The 19,354-nt window shown below is 35.3% G+C and overlaps 1 protein-coding gene across 2 annotated transcripts in view; it reads right to left on the bottom strand.

Annotated features, from left to right (window-relative positions):
- MAP4K5 (mitogen-activated protein kinase kinase kinase kinase 5) overlaps nt 1–19,354 on the bottom strand; it is a 110,170-nt gene that overhangs the window by 36,875 nt on the left and 53,941 nt on the right. For both annotated transcript variants that reach the window (XM_054567585.1, XM_054567586.1), the window contains exons 12-15: nt 18,207–18,288; nt 17,260–17,376; nt 11,501–11,579; nt 943–1,001 (exon numbers count right to left, since the gene is read on the bottom strand). In XM_054567585.1, the coding sequence (XP_054423560.1) occupies nt 943–1,001; nt 11,501–11,579; nt 17,260–17,376; nt 18,207–18,288 (337 nt within the window). The remainder of the gene's footprint in view (nt 1–942; nt 1,002–11,500; nt 11,580–17,259; nt 17,377–18,206; nt 18,289–19,354) is intronic.

The following is a 19,354-nucleotide window of genomic DNA, read 5'->3' as shown; positions in this document are numbered from 1 at the left end:
AAACTTAAGAAATTCCGTAACATACTATAATATAGTTTCAAGTAAAACAAGCCCTCTTTACCAATAAGCTAATATATTCCAAAGTAAAACAAAAAACCCCAACTTTTAATTATTTGCATCACTACTTCATTAGCATGGAGAACTAAACATCATATTATCATTAATTTATTGATGCTATTATTTTTTCCCTACTAGTACATACATTGAGAGTTTATTATACAGCAATACACAGGGATGGACAAAAGTAGGTTTACAGTTGTTCATATGGAAAATAATACAATAATTAACAAAAAATACAGGAATAAACTGTTTCATGTACTCACAACTGTAAGCCTACTTTTGCCCCATCCTATACACGGTAAGAAGAGCACTGTTTCCAAGGGTTAAGATGAAGAAATCCATTAACAGAAGACAATTAGTCTAGAAACCATACTTTTATTAATATAAAGTAGATTAAGATAATGTTTAGACTGACTCTGATAATATCTTGCTCTACTACTTCCTTCCTTTCACACAGGGAAACGGTTAACTAAACAGTAATGTCAGAATAAGAGCAATGGTTAAAAGCCTGTATTAACAAATAACTATTAAAAGCAGTAAGGCAATGCAACAATGTACTACAAGCCTAAAAGAATTAGTAAGAAAGAAGATCCTGAGAGCTTAAAGCTGAGCATCAGATTCCATATACAGTACTTAATAACTTCATGTAAGTTTTTCGAGTCTCAGAAGGGTCAAAACAAATGGTTAAAATAGTAAATTACACATTTTACCCTAGGAAAAAATATACCTAACTGAAAGCTTTTTCAAATTTTCATGTGTGAAATACATGATCAAAATTAATGCTTAAAAGAGTATATTGCTTTGTTCTTTAGTCAAAGTACACTTAACTGTAAGTTTTCTTAAATTTTAATGTATAAAATACTTTAAAGTCATAGCTCCTACCATTTCATCCCGTGCTTCTGTTTCTTTTCTCAGAGGTGGTTCAAACTGTAATTTGTCAACTGCAAAATATATGATATAAAATATATGATAAATATTCAAAACTCTATCTTACAGGGTTAATCTAAGAAATGTAATGAGAAGTATGTGAACTGGGGTAGGGGAAAGTAAGAGAGGAGACAAAAACACAAAATCTCTCTCTCTCTCTCTTTTTTTTAACTGTAAGAGTACCCCTTACTTTATGCTTACCAAAAGAAAGTAACAATGTGTTATCTTCCCAACAACTCTACTTAATTCTTGGTATAAGTCAGAAAATTTTTTATGAATAAGAGATTTTTAGAAGCTAAAGTAGATGACAAAGGATTTAAACACACTGATTTTCTCCAGACTGCAGACTCTGTTTTGAGACTAGTTTAAGCTACAATCTAATGGCAGGGATGAACCATATCACCATAATTTTTATAATTATCTAAAAAGAACAAATGCTATTTGTCAAATTAAGTGTTTCAATGCATTCAGGAATCTAATATTATATTTTACTAAATTTGTATTTTATCTGGCCTAGTCAGACTGATTTTAGAGTTATTACAAATACTCTAAGAATTCTTCTTCTATATGAAATATTCTAAAACAGAGATAAGGATGGTTTATCATTTACTCATAAAGGACACAGAATTTTAAAATTCTAAAATCTGCCTAAAAGGCTAAAAAAATTAAAACACTTTCATCATAGACATGCAAGATTCCTAAATAAATTAAACAAGTTCTTTCAAAAAGGACCCAGTTTTTATCTCTAAAACCCAAGATTTGTAAAGCAATATAAAGTACGTACGTAACTCATTAAACAAAAACGTTAAGTCGAAATTTACAATAAAAAACTGGAAGACATTCTATTAAATACTTTATTTTCAAAAATAACCTAACATTAAAAAAACCCTTGTTCATTAGTGGCTTATTTCTTAGCATAATTAAAAAACATCTTAATTCAAGAACCACTACAATAATTCACAAACACTTCATTTGAGATAAAAATAAGCTAAAGCTTTTTTGATCACACCTAGAAATAATACCAAGGAAGTCTAGAGTTGAATTATAAAAGGTATAAATATGGGAAAAAAGAAAGTATCATTTTTTTGACTTCTAGCCAAGATGGAGGCATAGGTAGGTACACTTTGTCTCTTCACACAACCAAAAGGAGGACAACAAATTTAGAAACAAAAAATAACCAGAACTGCCTGGAAATAGAACTGTATGGAAATCCGACAACCAAGGAGTTAAAGAAGAAATATTCATCTAGACAGGGAAGGTGCGGAGATGGGAAGCCAGGGCATAGAGGACACATGGCAAGGCAGTGGCTGGAAGACCGGGCGGTTCTACATTTGCGTGTGGATAAAGCGGAAGGAACAACTGGGGAGTGAGACAGATTACGCAATCCACAGTTCCAGTGTGGGGAAAAGAGAGCATCAAAACCCTTGGCTGTAAAAACCTGTGGGGGATGCTACAGCGGGACAAACTCCCAGACTCACAGGGGAGTTCATTGGAGAGACCCAGAGGGTCTTAGAATGTACACAAACCCACCCACCTGGGAATCAGCACCAGAAGGGCCCAATTTGCTTGTGGGTAGTGGGGGAAGTGACTGGAAGCCCACAGAGAGCTGAGCAAGCGGCATTATTCCCTCTCGGACGTCTTCCCCCCAGACAATGTTACAACACAGCCCTGGGATGCCCGGCCTTGCGGAATACCTAAGCCTCTGCCCCTTCCAACATGACAGGTGCGCTGAGACAAAGAAATACGGCCCAAATGAAAGAACACATCAGAGCTCCAAAAACAGCACTAAGTGATGAACAGATAGCCAGCCTATCAGATGCACAGTTCAAAACACTGGTTATCAGGATACTCACAGTTGGTTGAGCATGGTTGCAAAACAGAGGAAAAAGTGAAGGCTATGCAAAGTGGAAGAAAGAAAAACATACAGGGAACCAAGAGTGAAGGGAAGGAAACAGGGACTCAAATCAAGGACTGGGAGCAGAAGGAAAAGATAAACATTCAACCAGAACAGAATGAAGAAATAAGAATGCAAAAAAATGAGGAGAGGCTTAGGAATCTCTGGGACAACTTTAAACTATCCAACATCCAAATCACAGGGGTGCCAGAAGGAGAAGAGGAAGAGCAAGAAATTGAAAACTTATTTGAAAAAATAATGGAGAACTTCCCCAAGCTGGCCCATGAAATGGAATTCCAGGAGATCCAGGAAGCTCAGAGAGTCCCAAAGAAGTTAGACCCAAGGAAGACCACATCAAGGCACATCATAATTAAGTTACCCAAGATTAAAGGTAAGGAGAGAATCTCAAAAGCAGCAAGGGAAAGGAGATGGTTACCTATAAAGGAGTTCCCATAAGACTATCATCTGATTTCTCAAAAGAAACCTTGCAGGCAGGAAGGGGCTGGAAAGAAGCATTCAAAGTCATGAAAGGCAAGGACCTACAACCAAGATCACTCTATCCAGGAAAGCTAGCATTTAGAATGGAAGAGCAGATAAAGTGCTTCCCAGATAAGGTACAGTTCTAGGAGTTCATCATCACCAAACCCATATTATATGAAATGTTAAAGGGATTTATCTAAGAAAAAGATAAAAAACTATGAACAGTAAAATGACAACAAACTCACAAGTATCAGCAACTGAACCTAAAAAAAAAACAAAACCCAAAACAAAACTAAGCAAACAAGTAGAACAGGAACAGAATCACAGAAATGGAGATCAGAAGGTCGGCGGGGGGGGGGGAGATATAGGGAATAAGAGGCATAAATAGTAGGTACAAAATAGGCAGGGGGAGGTTAAGAATAGTATAGGTAATGGAGAAGCCAAAGAACTCGTATGTATGACCCATGGACATGAACTAAGGGAACGAGGAATGCTGCGGGGTCGGGAGGGGGGAGAGTGTTGCAGGGCAGAGGGGAATAAAGGGGAGGAAAAAACATGGGACAACTGTAATAGCATAATCAATAAAATACATATAAAAGAAGAAAATATCATATTTTAAAAAAGAAATTATTTTCTTTTATCTATAGCAAACTGCAAGACAAAAAGTTCCTAGAGTAAATGAATTTCATAAATTTGGATTAAAGACATAGTAAAATATCAACCACATCCCAGTATCAGTTTCAGTGATTGAAAATGAGAGATTTCATTTATAATAGCAAATACTTAAGATGTTTTATTTTATCATATAATAAAAGTATTACTTAAAAAAATCAAATTCTGACTAGCTTAATGTTACTGTAGCTATGACTTATGGCACAGAATGCCACCACAGTATCATTGTGTGGGATGAACCGCAGGTTGTCTTGTTTTCAAGAAAATCCTGAGAGTACCTTTGGGTGCATCTTTGGCCATGAAAATAAAAAGGCAAAAGGTTTTCTATTATACATTCCTATTTATCTTCAAAAGATCATGTAGGTTCCAGCCACAATAAAGTAACAGGAATTTGACTTACCCTTCTGCTATAAACTACATACATGTAACACAAATATGTGTGTGTATGTACAAAGTACATGAAGCAATAATGGATAATAGACACCACAAGGTTTGAAGGAAGGAAACTACATAGTGGCAAGATCCACATTCACCCTTGCTTTCTGCCCGAACAGAAGGCACTTTCCAAACTAGAGCACAAGACAGTGGAACCCAAAGAGAGAGAGTAACAATCTCACTGGGTGCAGGAAACAAAAGACTGGAGATTCAAGCTGCTTAGGCAGTGGTAATTTGATGGGCAGAGTACCTAAAATGAGAAAGCTGCATAAAGAAGCAGCTCTAGAAATATGCCAAGAAGTCTGTTAAGGCTTTAACTGAATACTAAATTGCCCACAAGCAAAGCAAATTATGCAAGTTATGTCAGAAAAGAGAACAATGCAGTGAGCTAAATGCAGATCCTGGTTATCAAACAAAGGGAAGACATCTGAGTTTCTACCCAAGGAAAGACCTTGTTAAATACTCTGATAAGTGTCTGCCCAGATCCTTTGCCCATTTTTTAATTGGATCGTTTGTCTTCTTGGAGTGGAGTCACATGAGTTCTTTATATGTTTTGGAGATCAAACCTCTATCTGATGTATCATTAGCAAATATATTTTCCCATATGGCTGGCTCCCTTTTCATTTTGCTGATGTTTTCTTTAGCCATGCAGAAGCTTTTTATTTTGATGAGGTCCCACTTGTTTACTTTTTCCTTTATGTGCCTTGCTTTAGGAGACATATCTGTGAAAATATTGCTGTGTGGGACATCTGAGAGTTTCCTGCCAATGTTCTCCTCTAGGACTTTTATGGTGTTGTGACTTACATTAAAGTCTTTTATCAATCTTGAGTTTATTTTTGTGTATGGTGTCAGCTGATGATCACTTTTCCAAAGAAGAGATACAGAGGGCCCAGAGACATTTGAAAGGATGCTCAGCATCACTAGCCATCAGAGAAATGCAGATTAAAACAACAATGAGATACATCACACCAGTTAGAATGGCCATAATAAACAGATCACAAACAACAGGTGCTAGCAAGGCTGTGGACAAAAGGGAACACTAGTACACTGTTGAGTGGGAATGCAGACCAGTGCAGCCATTGTGGGAAGGAGGGTGGAATTTCCTCAAAAAGCTAAAAATGGGAATTACTTCTGATCCAGTGATTCCTCTGCTGGGACTATACCCTAAGAACCCCAAAATGCCAATTCAAAAGAACCTACGCACCCCAATGTTCATAGCAGCACAATTTACAATAGCCGAATGTTGGAAGCAACCTTAATGCCCATCAGTAGATGATTGGATCAAAAAACTATGGTACATTTACACAATGGAATATTATACAGCAGAAAGAAAAAAAGAACTACTACACCGCAACAGCATGGGTGGAACTAGAGAGCATTATGCTAAGCGAAATAAGCCAGGAGGTGAAAGACAAATACCATATGATCCCACCTATAAGTGGAAAATAAAACAAAACAAAGACGTAACGAAAATATGACCAGAAACACTGACAGAAAAAAGAAACCAACAGAGTTGGTGGGGCGGGGAAAGAGAAGGCAAGGGTCAAGTCAAGGTATGTATATCAAGGACTCATGGACAAAGCCAAAGTGGGGAAGGACTGAAGGAGGGAGTTGGGGGAGGAGGGCAGGGGAAAGTGGTGGTGGGAAGGTAGAGACAAATGTATTTGAACAAATAAAAAATTAATTAAAATTAAAAAAATAATAAAAATAAATAAATTCTGCAAAATTGGTCACCCTTAAAAAAAAATACTCTGATAAAACTTGGCATAAGCCTCAAAAGGATCAGGCTGACCTACCAAAATTAATTAACTCTTAAATACTCTTTAAAAATAAAGAGGACAAAATCCAGACACTCAATGCTGTTATCACAACATCCAAGATACAGTAAGAAATGACTAGAGAAGAGAACCCATAACCAGTTGAAAAATAAATAGAAATAGATCCAGAGATGACACAGATGTTGAAATTAGTACACAAGAACTGTAAAACAGCCATTATATATTAAAGAACTGAAAAAATGGACACAGTAAGTGAGCAGATGGAAATTCTCAGGAGAAAATGGGAACTACATATAGCGTATGTTGCCATGTATAATGTGCGCCCACGTTTTTGGGCCAAACTTTCAGGAAAAAAACTTTTTGTTTTAATTTTTTAATTCAATTATTTATTTATATTTAATACTTGTTTTTTGTATTATAAAGGAATTTTTGCACTTATTCTTGAACATATTATGGTGCAAGATATTTTATGTAACAGATAATTATAAAACACAAGAACAGATACAAGGTATTTCAGATACTACCCATGTATAATGCGCATCCTTATTTTTCCTTCAAAAATTTGGGCAAAAATGTATGTATTATACATGGCAAAATATGGGGACATATGTATTATATGAGATCTGTCTGGAAAAAGTCCAGCCATTCTTCATATAACATGAATGGTTTGTGCAACATCGATGCAACCTGGCAGACAGGGATAGTGGACCAGAGTGCGCATATGTGAACAATGATAACTTCACTGTACTAGTCAGTGGGGAGAGCAGATGCCGTTGAGTGAGCATGTGTTACTGTGTGGCAGCTGCATTCAAAATGAGGGAGTAAGAGCAACAAATCTGCATCAAATTTTGCGTTAAGTTTGAATATTCCTCCACAGAAACCACTTGGATAACACAGAAGGCTGCAGCTATGGGCAACTGGTGATTGGCAGCTTCATCATGACAATGTGCCCACTCATGCATCACATCTAGTGCAGAGGTTTTTTTTGTGAAACATCATATCACCCAGGTGACTCAGCCAACATACAGCCCAGATTTGACTCCTTGTGACTTCTGGCTTTTTCCAAAACTAAAATCACCTTTGAAAGGGAAGAGACTTTAGACCATCGATGAGATTCAGGAAAATAAGATAGGGCAGGGTGGCGATTGGGAGAACTGTGTGAGATCCCAAGGTGCCTATTTCTAAGGGTCTGGGGCATCACTGTCCTACAGACAGTGTTTCTTATATCTTCTTCAATAAATGTCTCTATTTTTCATATTACATGGCTGGATACCTACTGGACAGACCTCGCATGTATACATATATCTATATATAAAAATGAAAATCTAGAGCTGAGAAGTTCAATACCTGAAATAAAATTCACCAATGGACTTAAAGAGGAGACTGAACACAACATAAAAAAAGGTCAAAGTACTTGACAGGGCAATAGAAACAAAACTCAAGTACAGAGAACCAAAAAGCACATGTAAGTACATGGAAGAGAACAGAGCCTCAGCAACCTGTGAAACATCAAATGGTAAACATTTAAATGAAGTTCCAAAAGGAGAAGGGAGAAGCTGAGACAGAAAATCTGAAGAAACAGTCACCCAAAATTTTCCAAATTTGATGAAAAAACCAATTCATGGATATACGAAGTATGATGAACCACAAATAAAACAAGGAAAACTTGCACCTAGGCACATCAGAGTCAAACTGCTAACAAAACAAAGTCTAACAAAAGTTTCACAGTACAGTACTTACTAAGGATCCAAGTGATGCACCTGAATATTTTCTATTTTGTGATTTAAAAAAAAATCTGGTGTGTCGAACGTGCGCAGTACTGGGGTGGGTAGAGGTGGAAGAGGGTATAAGGGGAATAAACGGTGATGGGACATATGGGTATGTCATACTTCAGATAATTTTTCATGAATAGTTTTTCTGTTAAGAAAAGCTTTATTTTTGGTTATAATATGTTTATTTCTAGGATGGATCAAAGTTTTGTTAAAAAGCCTTAACTTTAACAATGGCAAAGAAAAGCTGCTGTAGTTTTTTGTTTCCTACCTGGGAAACAGTTGCTATTCTAGTGATGTAAACCTTTCCTAGAACTGTTACTAAGGAGCTTCGTAAGACAACACATCTTACTCAAAATCTCCATTGCCTCTGTGTTCAGGTAAAATAGGAGGGACAAATGGCATTTTCAAACTCAAGTTGGGTGAACTTTCAGAAACTGTTGGAGTTCCTCAACCAAAAGTGTTTGTTTTGGCACAAATGAAGTGAGGTCAATTTCCTCAGGAGCTTATTAACTCTCTCCCAATGAACCAAAAACTGAGCATCTAACACATCTGGGAGTACTGCCCTCAACTCCTGTTTCTACATCATGAACTAACGTAGCTGAGGCTCGTAAAGTACACACAATTTTTAATTCAAACACGTCCAAGAAGCATTTCCTCTGAAATAACCTTTTCATGATTAAAACTTTACCTTCTGGAAAACTGCCCTCTAATCTATTAAATAGAATCCTGCCAGGTACTGTGGACAACTAACACAATACAGTAAAACAGGATTATGATCCTTGTAGTCCTGTCTCTCAATTATAGAGACAGACCAATCTTAAATCAATGCAAGTTCTCTCCATAGGACATCTCAAACTTGAGATGACAAGGAGTCTTCTAAAGCAGATGGATGCAAAAAGAAAAGTTCCCATACAAGTCTGCTGGATTAAGCTGAAGATGACATGAAATTCATTATCTGCCAAGATACATGGAACATGATGATGGGAGACACTGTCTGTCATACTTTAATGTGCATACTACAATTTTCTAACTTTTTCCTCTTTTCTCCCTATATTTTTTTCTTCTTTACAAGTTGGAAGACTTTAGTTTGTTGACAGCCACACTTGTTATCTTTTATATATGATACCTGTAGTGTCCCTATTCTTAATATTGCTCTTTGCAGCCAGGGTCAGTCCACTGTATAAGTTCAATACCTGGCTAAAACTTGTGAGTCAGCTAAAATCATACAATTAAACCAAATGTTGGGGCGTATTTTTTGTGGATCTCTCTCGTCTTCCTTTGGTTCCAATTCCTGATAATCACTTAGTTTCCTAAGTAATTAGACTCAACCACTAAGAAACTTTTCAGATGACAAAACAATTTAAAACAATAGGTAATTTACCTAATACACCCATATACAGATCAGACTGAGAAAGTAATCTGCCTCATCATTCATAAAGCTAGGATGACAGACACAAATCCAAACGCAAACTCAGTAAGAATCAATGTTTTTCCCAAGGGTGTGCTACACATGTAAAGTATCACATAATGATCCCCTCTCTGAATCACTACTGCTTTCTTACTGAGAGAAATACCATTCTCTGAAATCACAGATTGTCAGAAACTCTGCTGCAGGAAATCATACTCACTAGAATAACCGTCTGTTCTTGCCTGGGAGATCTAAGACACTGACAAGAGAGAAGCAACCTCAATATCCAACCTACATAGGGAGCTTCAAATAAAAGGGTTTCTGAATACAACATTACAAGTTTCCAAGGAAACAGTCCTCTGGGTCTGTTTTTATAGTACAGACTTATTGTTCACCCTTTCATATACCTCCCTACTGAGCAAAAAGGAAAAAGACTTATGGACATGGACAACAGTGTGGTGATCACTGGGGGTGGAGTGGTATAAGGGGACTAAATGGTAATAGAAAAAGAATACAATAAAGATTAAATTGAAAATAAAAAAATAAAATCTAAAATAAAAGTATGCTATTGGCACATGATTAGACATATAATGCAACAGAATTTCCACAAAGAGTCTTAAAATATATGTGGTAATTTAGTACATAATACAGGTGGCATATCAAATTGATTGGAGAAAATATTAAATTTTTAATATATAGCAATGAAACAAATGGGTAGTCATTTGGAAAGAAACTGAAGTTGAATCCATATTTTGTACCTTCTACTAAATAAATTAATATCTTTATCAAAGATTTAAGTATTAAAAAATGAAACTATAAAATATAAGAAGAAACAATAGGAAAATTCTTTTATAACCTTAACATCAGGAAGGCCCTGCTAAACATAACACAATACCCAAAAGTTATACAAGAAAAGGTGGATAAATTAGACTACATTAATTGAATACTATACAGCTGCATAAAATAGAACTTTATAATGGAATATCAACTTTACTACTTTTCCATCTGGCATTTGGAGCCCAGAGTTCACTTGGGATTATATAAAATAGCAACAGCATAGCAGTATCACCAATCTGGGACCAACACAGAGTTAAAATCTTGAATTACTGGTTTAACTATGAAGAGACATGATTGAAACAACTGATGTGGGAAGGACATTTTAACTCTCCACTGACTTAGATTTCCAATGCTGTATCCAGAAAGCAAGAAATATTTGGATTCAAGAAAACTCACAATTAAAGTGTTCATATGCAATAATTCTAATTAGCCTAGATACTTAATAAATTATCTTCCTCCATTATGGTTTGTAATTTTTATTTATATTTTATTGTAAACTAATACTTTAAATCTCTTTTGAAACAAGTATGCATGTAAGTCAATATATCCATACTTAAAACTTCTTTGTAAATCTATTCTTCTAAATTACTATGGCTAAAAGGACAAATATTGTTAATATAAAACTCTTATCTGTCAATGATTAATTTACTGAATAAAAATCTATTCCCCTTTTAAAAGATTTTAGAAAACACTCATCTTAGTGTTAAACTGACTAAAAAAACTAAAACCAATCCAACTGTCCAACAATAAGGAACTGTTTGACTATAGCATATTGACCAATATCAATCAATAAATAGGATGTAACCATCAAACATAATGGCTATAAAGACTAGGCTAATATGTGAAATATACATTTGAATATGTTAAGCAAAATTTTAGGTATATTATAAATTCAGTCACTAAAAATATACATGGAAAAGAATGAAAAAATTTCAGCAAAATATCTGCGGGTTAGCACTGGGTGATGTGATTATAGGCAGTACTAATTTTCTAGTTTTTCCCTCTTGCAAATTTTCTGCAATGAACATATATTACCTTTGTAATTAAAAAAATAAAAACTACTTTATTGTAAACCAAGGGAATTCCATCATAAACCAAGAAAACAACCTCTATTTTAGAGGTATTCTAAAGTGTTAAAGTATGTAGACTCAGAGACTTTATTTTTCAAAAAGAAACACATGAATAACCAGCTCAACCCTCCAAAACCACCAATTGAAAATGCATACCAAACACATACAATTTATTTCTGAAGCTGTTCGTTCAGCTCTGGCATTCCTGTTTGTAGATCTAATGGTATGACGAATGATTGCATGGGGCTGTGGATATAAACATGATATACAGTTAAATTTTAAAAATATTTTTCAGTTAGTTTACATTCAATATTATTTTGCATTAGTTTCTGGTGTACATCTTAGTGGTTAGACAATCATATATATACTTTACAAAATGGTCCCCTCAATATTTCAAGTACCCACCTGGCACTATACATAGTTGTTACAGTATGAAGGAGAACCAAAAAATCCCCCAGGAATTTACTTATAAAAAATTGTGTATTTATTCTTACATGTCTAAACTTCAGTCACCTTCAAAGTACTTTCCACTTAATGCAATACACCTATCAAGATTTTTTCCCACTGCTCGAAACAGTTTTTGAAGTTGTTGATTTTGATGCACTTTAGTGTTTCTGCCATTTTTTGATTCACCTCTTCCACACTGGCAAAACATTTCCCTTTGAGGATGTTTTTCATCCAGGGAAACAAAAAAACAGTCGCTCAGGGGTGAGGCCAGGTGAATAGGGAGGGTGTGGCACAGGGATCATGCCATTTTTGGTCAAAACCTGCTGAACATTCAGTGCAGTGTGGGAAGGTGCATTCATAAATCACCCATCATGAAATGGGCAAACATGCTGAAAGAGTCTTAAAAAAAAAAATTCACAGAAGCCAAACTCAGCCTCTCATAACATCACCAGCTGGTACAGTGATACTGATGAGTTCCTGGAACATTCACCCAGTGGGAGAAGCCTGTACTACAAGAGGTCTGCCCTCCATAAGATAAGTCTGTTTTTTCTGGGTCCTTCCTCATATACTGACTACACATATACTCCCTAAGCTGTACTTTACATCCCCAGGACAATTTTGTGACTACCAATTTGAAGTTCTTAATCCCTTCATCTTTAAAAAAAATTTCAATGATAAAGTTAAAAGGCTAAATTTTCTTTTTCAATTAAATGTTCACTTACTGACAAACATGACTACCTAATGATAAATTATAGGACAAAAAAAGAAAAGCACACTAAGGTACTTTAAAAGTTTATTCACTTACTCCATGTCTATACCATATAAAATATTAAAGAGATTAAAAAAAGAAAGAGATCTTCAAAGAACTTATAGTATGGGAAGAAAAGACACAAAATACTTAAAAGATTAGAAAATGGTAAGTGTCACTCATGTAGAAAATTACTGTTAATGCCCTGAGGAAGGAGAAATGACTTTCACCAGAAGGGGTATCTTTCACCAGAAGGGGTAGAGAAGTTCTTCATGAAAGACCTGTAATCTGATCTGGGGCTTTGATGGACAAGTAGGCACTGGTTGTGCAGCCATGTGGGAAATGCTTTCTAGCCAGCAGAAAGGATATGAACAAAGTGAGACAACAAGTAAAGGAAACTGAGTGTGGAGTGTTTGAGGAATTGGAGATGGTTTTTATTTGACTATAATGAAGATTAAGTGAAGATATGACAAAGCTGGCAAGAGATTGAGGAGCAGGGCTGTAAACACACTGAGTGTCAGGCTAGGGCTCTTGATTTTATCTTCTTGGCAAACATATTTTGTGGAGATTTCACAGAAAGGGAGTGGCATCACCAGAGTCATCTTTAAGAGTAATCTGGTAAGTATGTAAGGGGGCATGGAAAGGAGAAATACTGGATGCAGGGGGACTAAGTAAGAATATTATAATAAACCAAGTGAGAAGCATACTATTTCTACTCTCTTGTATATAAGTTCCTGATCCTTTTGAAACTATGTCTTGAGCTCAAGCCCTAATTACCAAATTTCTAGGCACTCCTCATTCACCAATGATTCAGACAGTGGCTCATGTTTTTTCTCTACTTCAAGATCCACCATCATGCCAACAGACTCCAAAAGCCCATTGTTCTAGACTTAGTTTTCTGACCTCTTCTCTAAAGACCTTCTGCCATATTTCTGTGCACTCTCTACTCCTTAGATCACATCCTGGACCCTGTCATCAGCTCTGATTATACGAATTCATATTATATCCAAACTTCTCATCCTTTAAGCTCACTCTCTTATTTACTCTCCTTAAACATTTTTAAACATTATATTAGAATCTCAAGTTCATCAATCCATTACTTTTTCACACTCCATTAGCATTTCTCCTATCTTCACTTTTCTTCCAATCCACTTTAGATCTGGTAGACCACAATTTCAAGCAATCCCATGCCAATATCTACATTCCCTTTGGATTACTGTCCTTCATTACACTAGCATGCCAAAATGACAACTCTGGATGAATTAAAGTGGCTACCTTTGTGCTTACATCTGGGGTACCAATGACTGCTGATGGAAAATTACACAGTACAGCACACTGCAAATTTATTTCATCTGAGGCTTCGGCTTTGCCTACAACAGTTCTCTAGTCATTAAACCCATAAATTCATCACAATACACCTTCTCCACACTCTTCAAACCCATCCACATTCCTTCCCGCTTTCAGGAGATAACCTTGCCACATACTTCAGAGAGAAAACAGACACATTAACTAGAGGACTACTAGCTACACTCTCAGCTATCCTCTCTAATGCCAAGTTAGTAGTGTTTTTTTTTTTTGTTTGTTTTGTTTTTTTATCTCAGATCAAGTCCCTCATCAAAATCTAGATCCTAGCCTCTTTTCTTCTCATGGACTTTGCCTATTCTTCTTGCTTCTTGTGATTCTTTTCTACCTACTAGATCCTTTTCATAAGCACTTAATCCTGTTCAAACTTTTGCCCCACATAAAATACAGTCAATAAATTCTCCACTTCCCTGGCTGGTGTGACTCACTGGACTGAGTGCCAGCCTGCGAACCCAAGGATAGCTGGTTCGATTCCCGGTCTAGGGCACATGCCTGGGTTGCAGGCCAGGTCCCCAGTAAGGGGCACACAAGAGGCAACCACACATTGATGTTTCTCTCCCTCTCTTTCTCCCTCCCTTCCCCTCTAAATAAAATAAAATAAATTCCCCACCAACTCATTTTTCTCCAGCTATCACTCTTGCCTACCCCTCATTTCCCAACTAAATTTTATAAATGAATTGCTGTATTTATCTTTCAAGTTACTCCAGTCTAGTTTCACCTCTACTGTGTGAAAATTATCCTTTTAAGGTAATCAAACACTACCAACTAAATCCAAAGATTTAACTCCTAGACAGTATTCTTGCTGAAACTTTCCTTTAATGTTCTTTATCAATCCTTTGCCATTCTCCTTGGCTTACTTCTTTAAAAAAATTTTTTTAATTTATTTTTTAGAGGGGGGGAGGGAGTGAGGGAGAGAAACATCAATGTAAGAAACACTGATTGGTTGCCTCTCGTACACACCCTGACTGGGGACCATATCTGCAAACTAGGCATGTGCCCTGACCGGGAATGGAACCAGTGACCTTTTGCTTTGCAGGACAACACCAAACCAACTGAGTCACACCAGTCAGAGATAGTTTATTTGATTCTTAAATTTTGGGAAAAATCTCAGGATGCTGTCCTAGGCCCTCTTCTTTTCTCATTCTACATGCTTCCTTTGGGTGATTATACCTACCCCTTAGGTATCAACTATATCTATATCTAATGCTTCTCAAATTTGTATCTCTACTCCAAACTTTTCTCCCCAAGCTACAACCACATAGCTCTCTCTCTTCATGAGATTTCTACATTTGGAAGCCATATGCAATATAACAATTACCATATATAAAACTAAACTTACCTTTCTTCCCAAATCGGGTTTTACTCTAGTGTTCCTATCTCAATAAAAGGCACTTTTGTATTCACCTAGCTGTTTAAGTCAAAATCTGGAATAATCCTTCGCTTACTCCTTAACCCTCGTATCTTCTTCCAATCACCAACTCTCTCATATAAATCTTGAATTAGTCCACTTTTCTCTATCTTTGCTCTACCATCCTAGTCTAAAACACCACTATTTCTTTCTGGATAACTGCAATAGCCTCTTAACAGGCTTTTTGGGATGGGATCACCATTCTGGAGTCATAAAGATCTTAAAATGCGTATCTGATTATGTCACTCCCTCACCCTTTTAACAGCTTCTACTGCCCTTGGACTAAAGCCTAAAATATTCAATATAGTTTGAAATTGGCTAGTGTCTAACTCTTTAACTTCATCTCCCACCACTTCCTTCCTTGTTTTCTGCTCTAACAAGACTAACTTATCTTTAGTTCCTCCATTTCACTGCCTTCTCTCTTATCACCAGGCTTTCAAACATACTATTATTACCTCTGCTCAAAACACTTTTACCTGCTTTCTTCTATTTCCAATTTATCCTTCAGGTTTTCAGCATACATATCACTTCTACAGTGAATTCTTTCTTGTCCCTATAATATTTCCCAGCCCATAACAGTTACCATACTTGTAGAGTGGATTAGGAAAGCCAAGCAAAATAGTATGAGAAATAAAAGAGAAGTTTTGTTATTTACATATCTAGTGAAAGACTAACTGGGGAGTCAAGTAATAGCCAATTACACATTCAAGGTAAAACAATTTTAATAATTTTTGAATTTTTAAGAGATTAAAGTATTATGAATTATTACAAGACTGCATATGATGTTTTAAGTAAAAAATATCTATGTATGGCTGATTTAGTTAATATTTTCAACTATTCATTTAACATTCAACAAAACATTCATAGGGTACCTACGATAAGACTATGCTATATACTAAGCAATGATTCATTTTCAATGATTAGTTTTTAAAGATTGTTTAATAACTATTTCTACTAAGTTCACACATAGAAATGATGGTATATTAACTGAGAGAATAGGCTCTAGAATTAGTGTGCCTAGATCAAAATCTTGGTTCCATTACTTATTAGCCATATGATCTTGGCCATATGACTTCTATTCTTTCTTCATTTCCTCATTTGTAAAATGGGAATAGTAATAATACCTATTGCAAAGCACTGCTCTGAGTATTAGATGAGTTAATATGGAAATTATTTGGCCTAATACTTGGCACACAATGACTACCCAACGAGTGTTAGGAGTTACCAGGATATTTAAATAGTATAATTTAAAACTGAAGAATACAAAGTAGGATATTTCACACAGTAAATAACAACACATAAAGTTTAGTTTTATAGTCTTGCCAAAGATGAAAACAGAGATATAAAAAGAAATAAAGGTACAAAGAGAAATGAAAGAGATTCCGAGAAACACAAAAATAAAAAGGAATCAAAGAAGAGGATAAGGTTGGTGAAAAACATATAGTTGTTATATACAGGTATAAAAAGGTACATGCCAGTAGGCAGGAAGTCCCTCATTCCTGATTTACAAGTTATGTTGTTAAATATGATATATTCAAAATAATCCAACAGTATTTTCACTGACAATATTTTCAGAGAAGGAAAGCATACTCTTAGTTATGAATAGTTCTACATGTAATTATATAAGAAATAATAGCTCTGAATAAGTACTGGGAAGTACAAAATTTCTATGGGAACCTCAACTTAATTTTTAAAAACTCTTTGTATTCTATTAATGATCTGTATAATAAAGAAACTACAAAAACATGGAAAGAACTAGGATTAAGAAATGATTAGGTTATATATATTATACCACAATTTTAAGAAGTATCAGCTGGTAATTATATTCAGGGTAAGTGTAATTTACATTGATAATTAATCTTTGTAGCTAAATCTGTTTTAATTAACTTAAAAGGGGAAATTAGAAAACAAACTGTAAGGCCATATTAAACATTTATTTTCAAGTATTAGACTGCAAATACCTCAAAGTCGTCATCGTCTCCTTCAGTGTCATGTGCATGGTTGTCTGGATTGTTCACTTTGTCCAAAAGTTCAACTGCTAGGGCCCTAGAGAGACCTGGCTGTCCTACAAAAGTATGCTAAGTAAAAACAAAACAAAACAAACCAACACCATGAGTATGCCTTTATACCTATGGCTTATAGAAATGTTATTTGTATTTTCCCATTCAGTAAATATTAGAGACAAACATATGGGAGCGTACTAATACAAATAAATTACAGAATATATTAGCAAAAATATTAATCAGAGAATCCATAATTACATATTATAAAACTAAAGAATCTTTGTGGAGTAATATATTAGGTTGTAAAATTAAAACCTCGGCTATAACAATGACAGTCATTACTTCTATCATTATACTGATAAAATTATGTTATGTACAAAGACATACAATGAAAATTAGACATTTAAATAAAGTTTCCTTAGACTGCTATAATCATTGCTTTTTTGTACTATAAAAGTATTTAGTCAACACATATACACACAGAGCTTTCTATAAATTTACAGAAGCAGCCAAGAAAAGCAATTAATGTTAGATGACAGCAACATTTTTAACAGTTTTCTCTAAGGCAGGGTTTAGCAAACTACATACAGCCCATAGGTAAATCTTGGTGCACTGCCTCTTTTAATAAATAAAATGTATTTGGGTAGTAAAGTCATATCCATTTGTATGTGTTGTCTATGGCTGCTTTTACGTTTAAAGGGCAAAGCTGAATAGTTGTAACACAGGCTATACAGCCCCCAAAATCTAAAATATTTACTACTGGGCTCTTTAGAGAAAGTTTGCTGACCCTTGCTGTAAGAGATCACTATCATTTTTATATTAAAAAACCTAAATGCTTTTATTCTAGTAATATGCCTAATTAAGGCATACCTATAGAAAATTCCCCTATAATTTCAATGACTTACAGTCAGAAGTCTTTCAGCAGTTGGTCTTTTTTTGGGGTTTTTGGTTAGTGCTATTTTGACAAAATTATGGAATGTTGATGACCTTCAAATAAAAAGAGACATGTATAAAAATATTTCACTAATATTAGTTTTTTGGTGTTTCTAAATAAAGTTAACTTACAAGTAGTTAGAAAGTCTGAAACACATGATTTTTTTTCCCCTTGAGGCCTCTTAGCTCTATATACACCAAAAACTAAATCCAAATCACAGTATATTCCTTGAAAAGATGTGTCAGTTTCACCTCTTCAGTAAAATGCAATTAGTTAACAGAGTAGTAATACATGAGCTCTAAAAAAATACACTAAAAAGTAGAAATGCACATCATTTACAGCATGCATAATCTTGTGTTTCAGGAATTAAAGTAATCAAAATGACTTTTTCTCAATGCCTAAAATTTATATGGTATGTAAATATTTTTCTGTACCCAAAGAGATGAATGGCATGGAGATAGGGTGGAAATGTAAAAGACTATTTAAAGCCCTTAAACGTCACTGAATTTGATAGAAACCAGAGCAATGAAAAAGGAGTGATTTTAGCAACCAGAAGAGTTTTCCTGACCTCTGCATTAATAAAGTAGGGAAAATAAAAAGACATAACTCAAAGGAATCATATTTGGATTATTAATTAAAAGCCAAAATTCCACTGAAGGAGGGACTGAGCAAGGACCAAAGAGAATAACCTTAGTTATTCTAAGGTTAGAATAACTAACACAACACAGAGCAGTTCTCTCCAGAGAAACCACATCACTGCATTACATTTGGTGACTTGTGGAGAAGACAACATGGAGTCATAAAGTGCCTGAGATTGGCAAAGGTACTCCAATGGTAATGACTGCTCTAGAATCTGATAGTGAATTCAGTGGTTACAGTCAACAGTCATTCATTCCTGAATGAATATTCAGTCATTCCTGCCATAAAGCCCTCTAGTATCAGCTGCTTAAAAACTTAGGGTAACAAATAGGAAGAAACTCATGTCAATACAAAAGAATACAGCTAGCAGAATATAAACTCCTTCATTTCCACAGTGTGATTTATTTGCCTTTCATGCCTAGCATCATCCCAGAATGGCCTGGCTCCTAAGTAATACTATGCACAGAAGGGGACTAAATA

The sequence above is a fragment of the Pteronotus mesoamericanus genome, unplaced genomic scaffold (genome assembly GCF_021234165.1).
Source record: "Pteronotus mesoamericanus isolate MK-2021 breed Mesoamerican mustached bat unplaced genomic scaffold, CSHL_Meso_final contig_182, whole genome shotgun sequence".
Classification (NCBI taxonomy): domain Eukaryota; kingdom Metazoa; phylum Chordata; class Mammalia; order Chiroptera; family Mormoopidae; genus Pteronotus; species Pteronotus mesoamericanus.
Note: the sequence above shows the minus strand (reverse complement) of the source record. Positions and strands in the feature narration are given on the sequence as shown.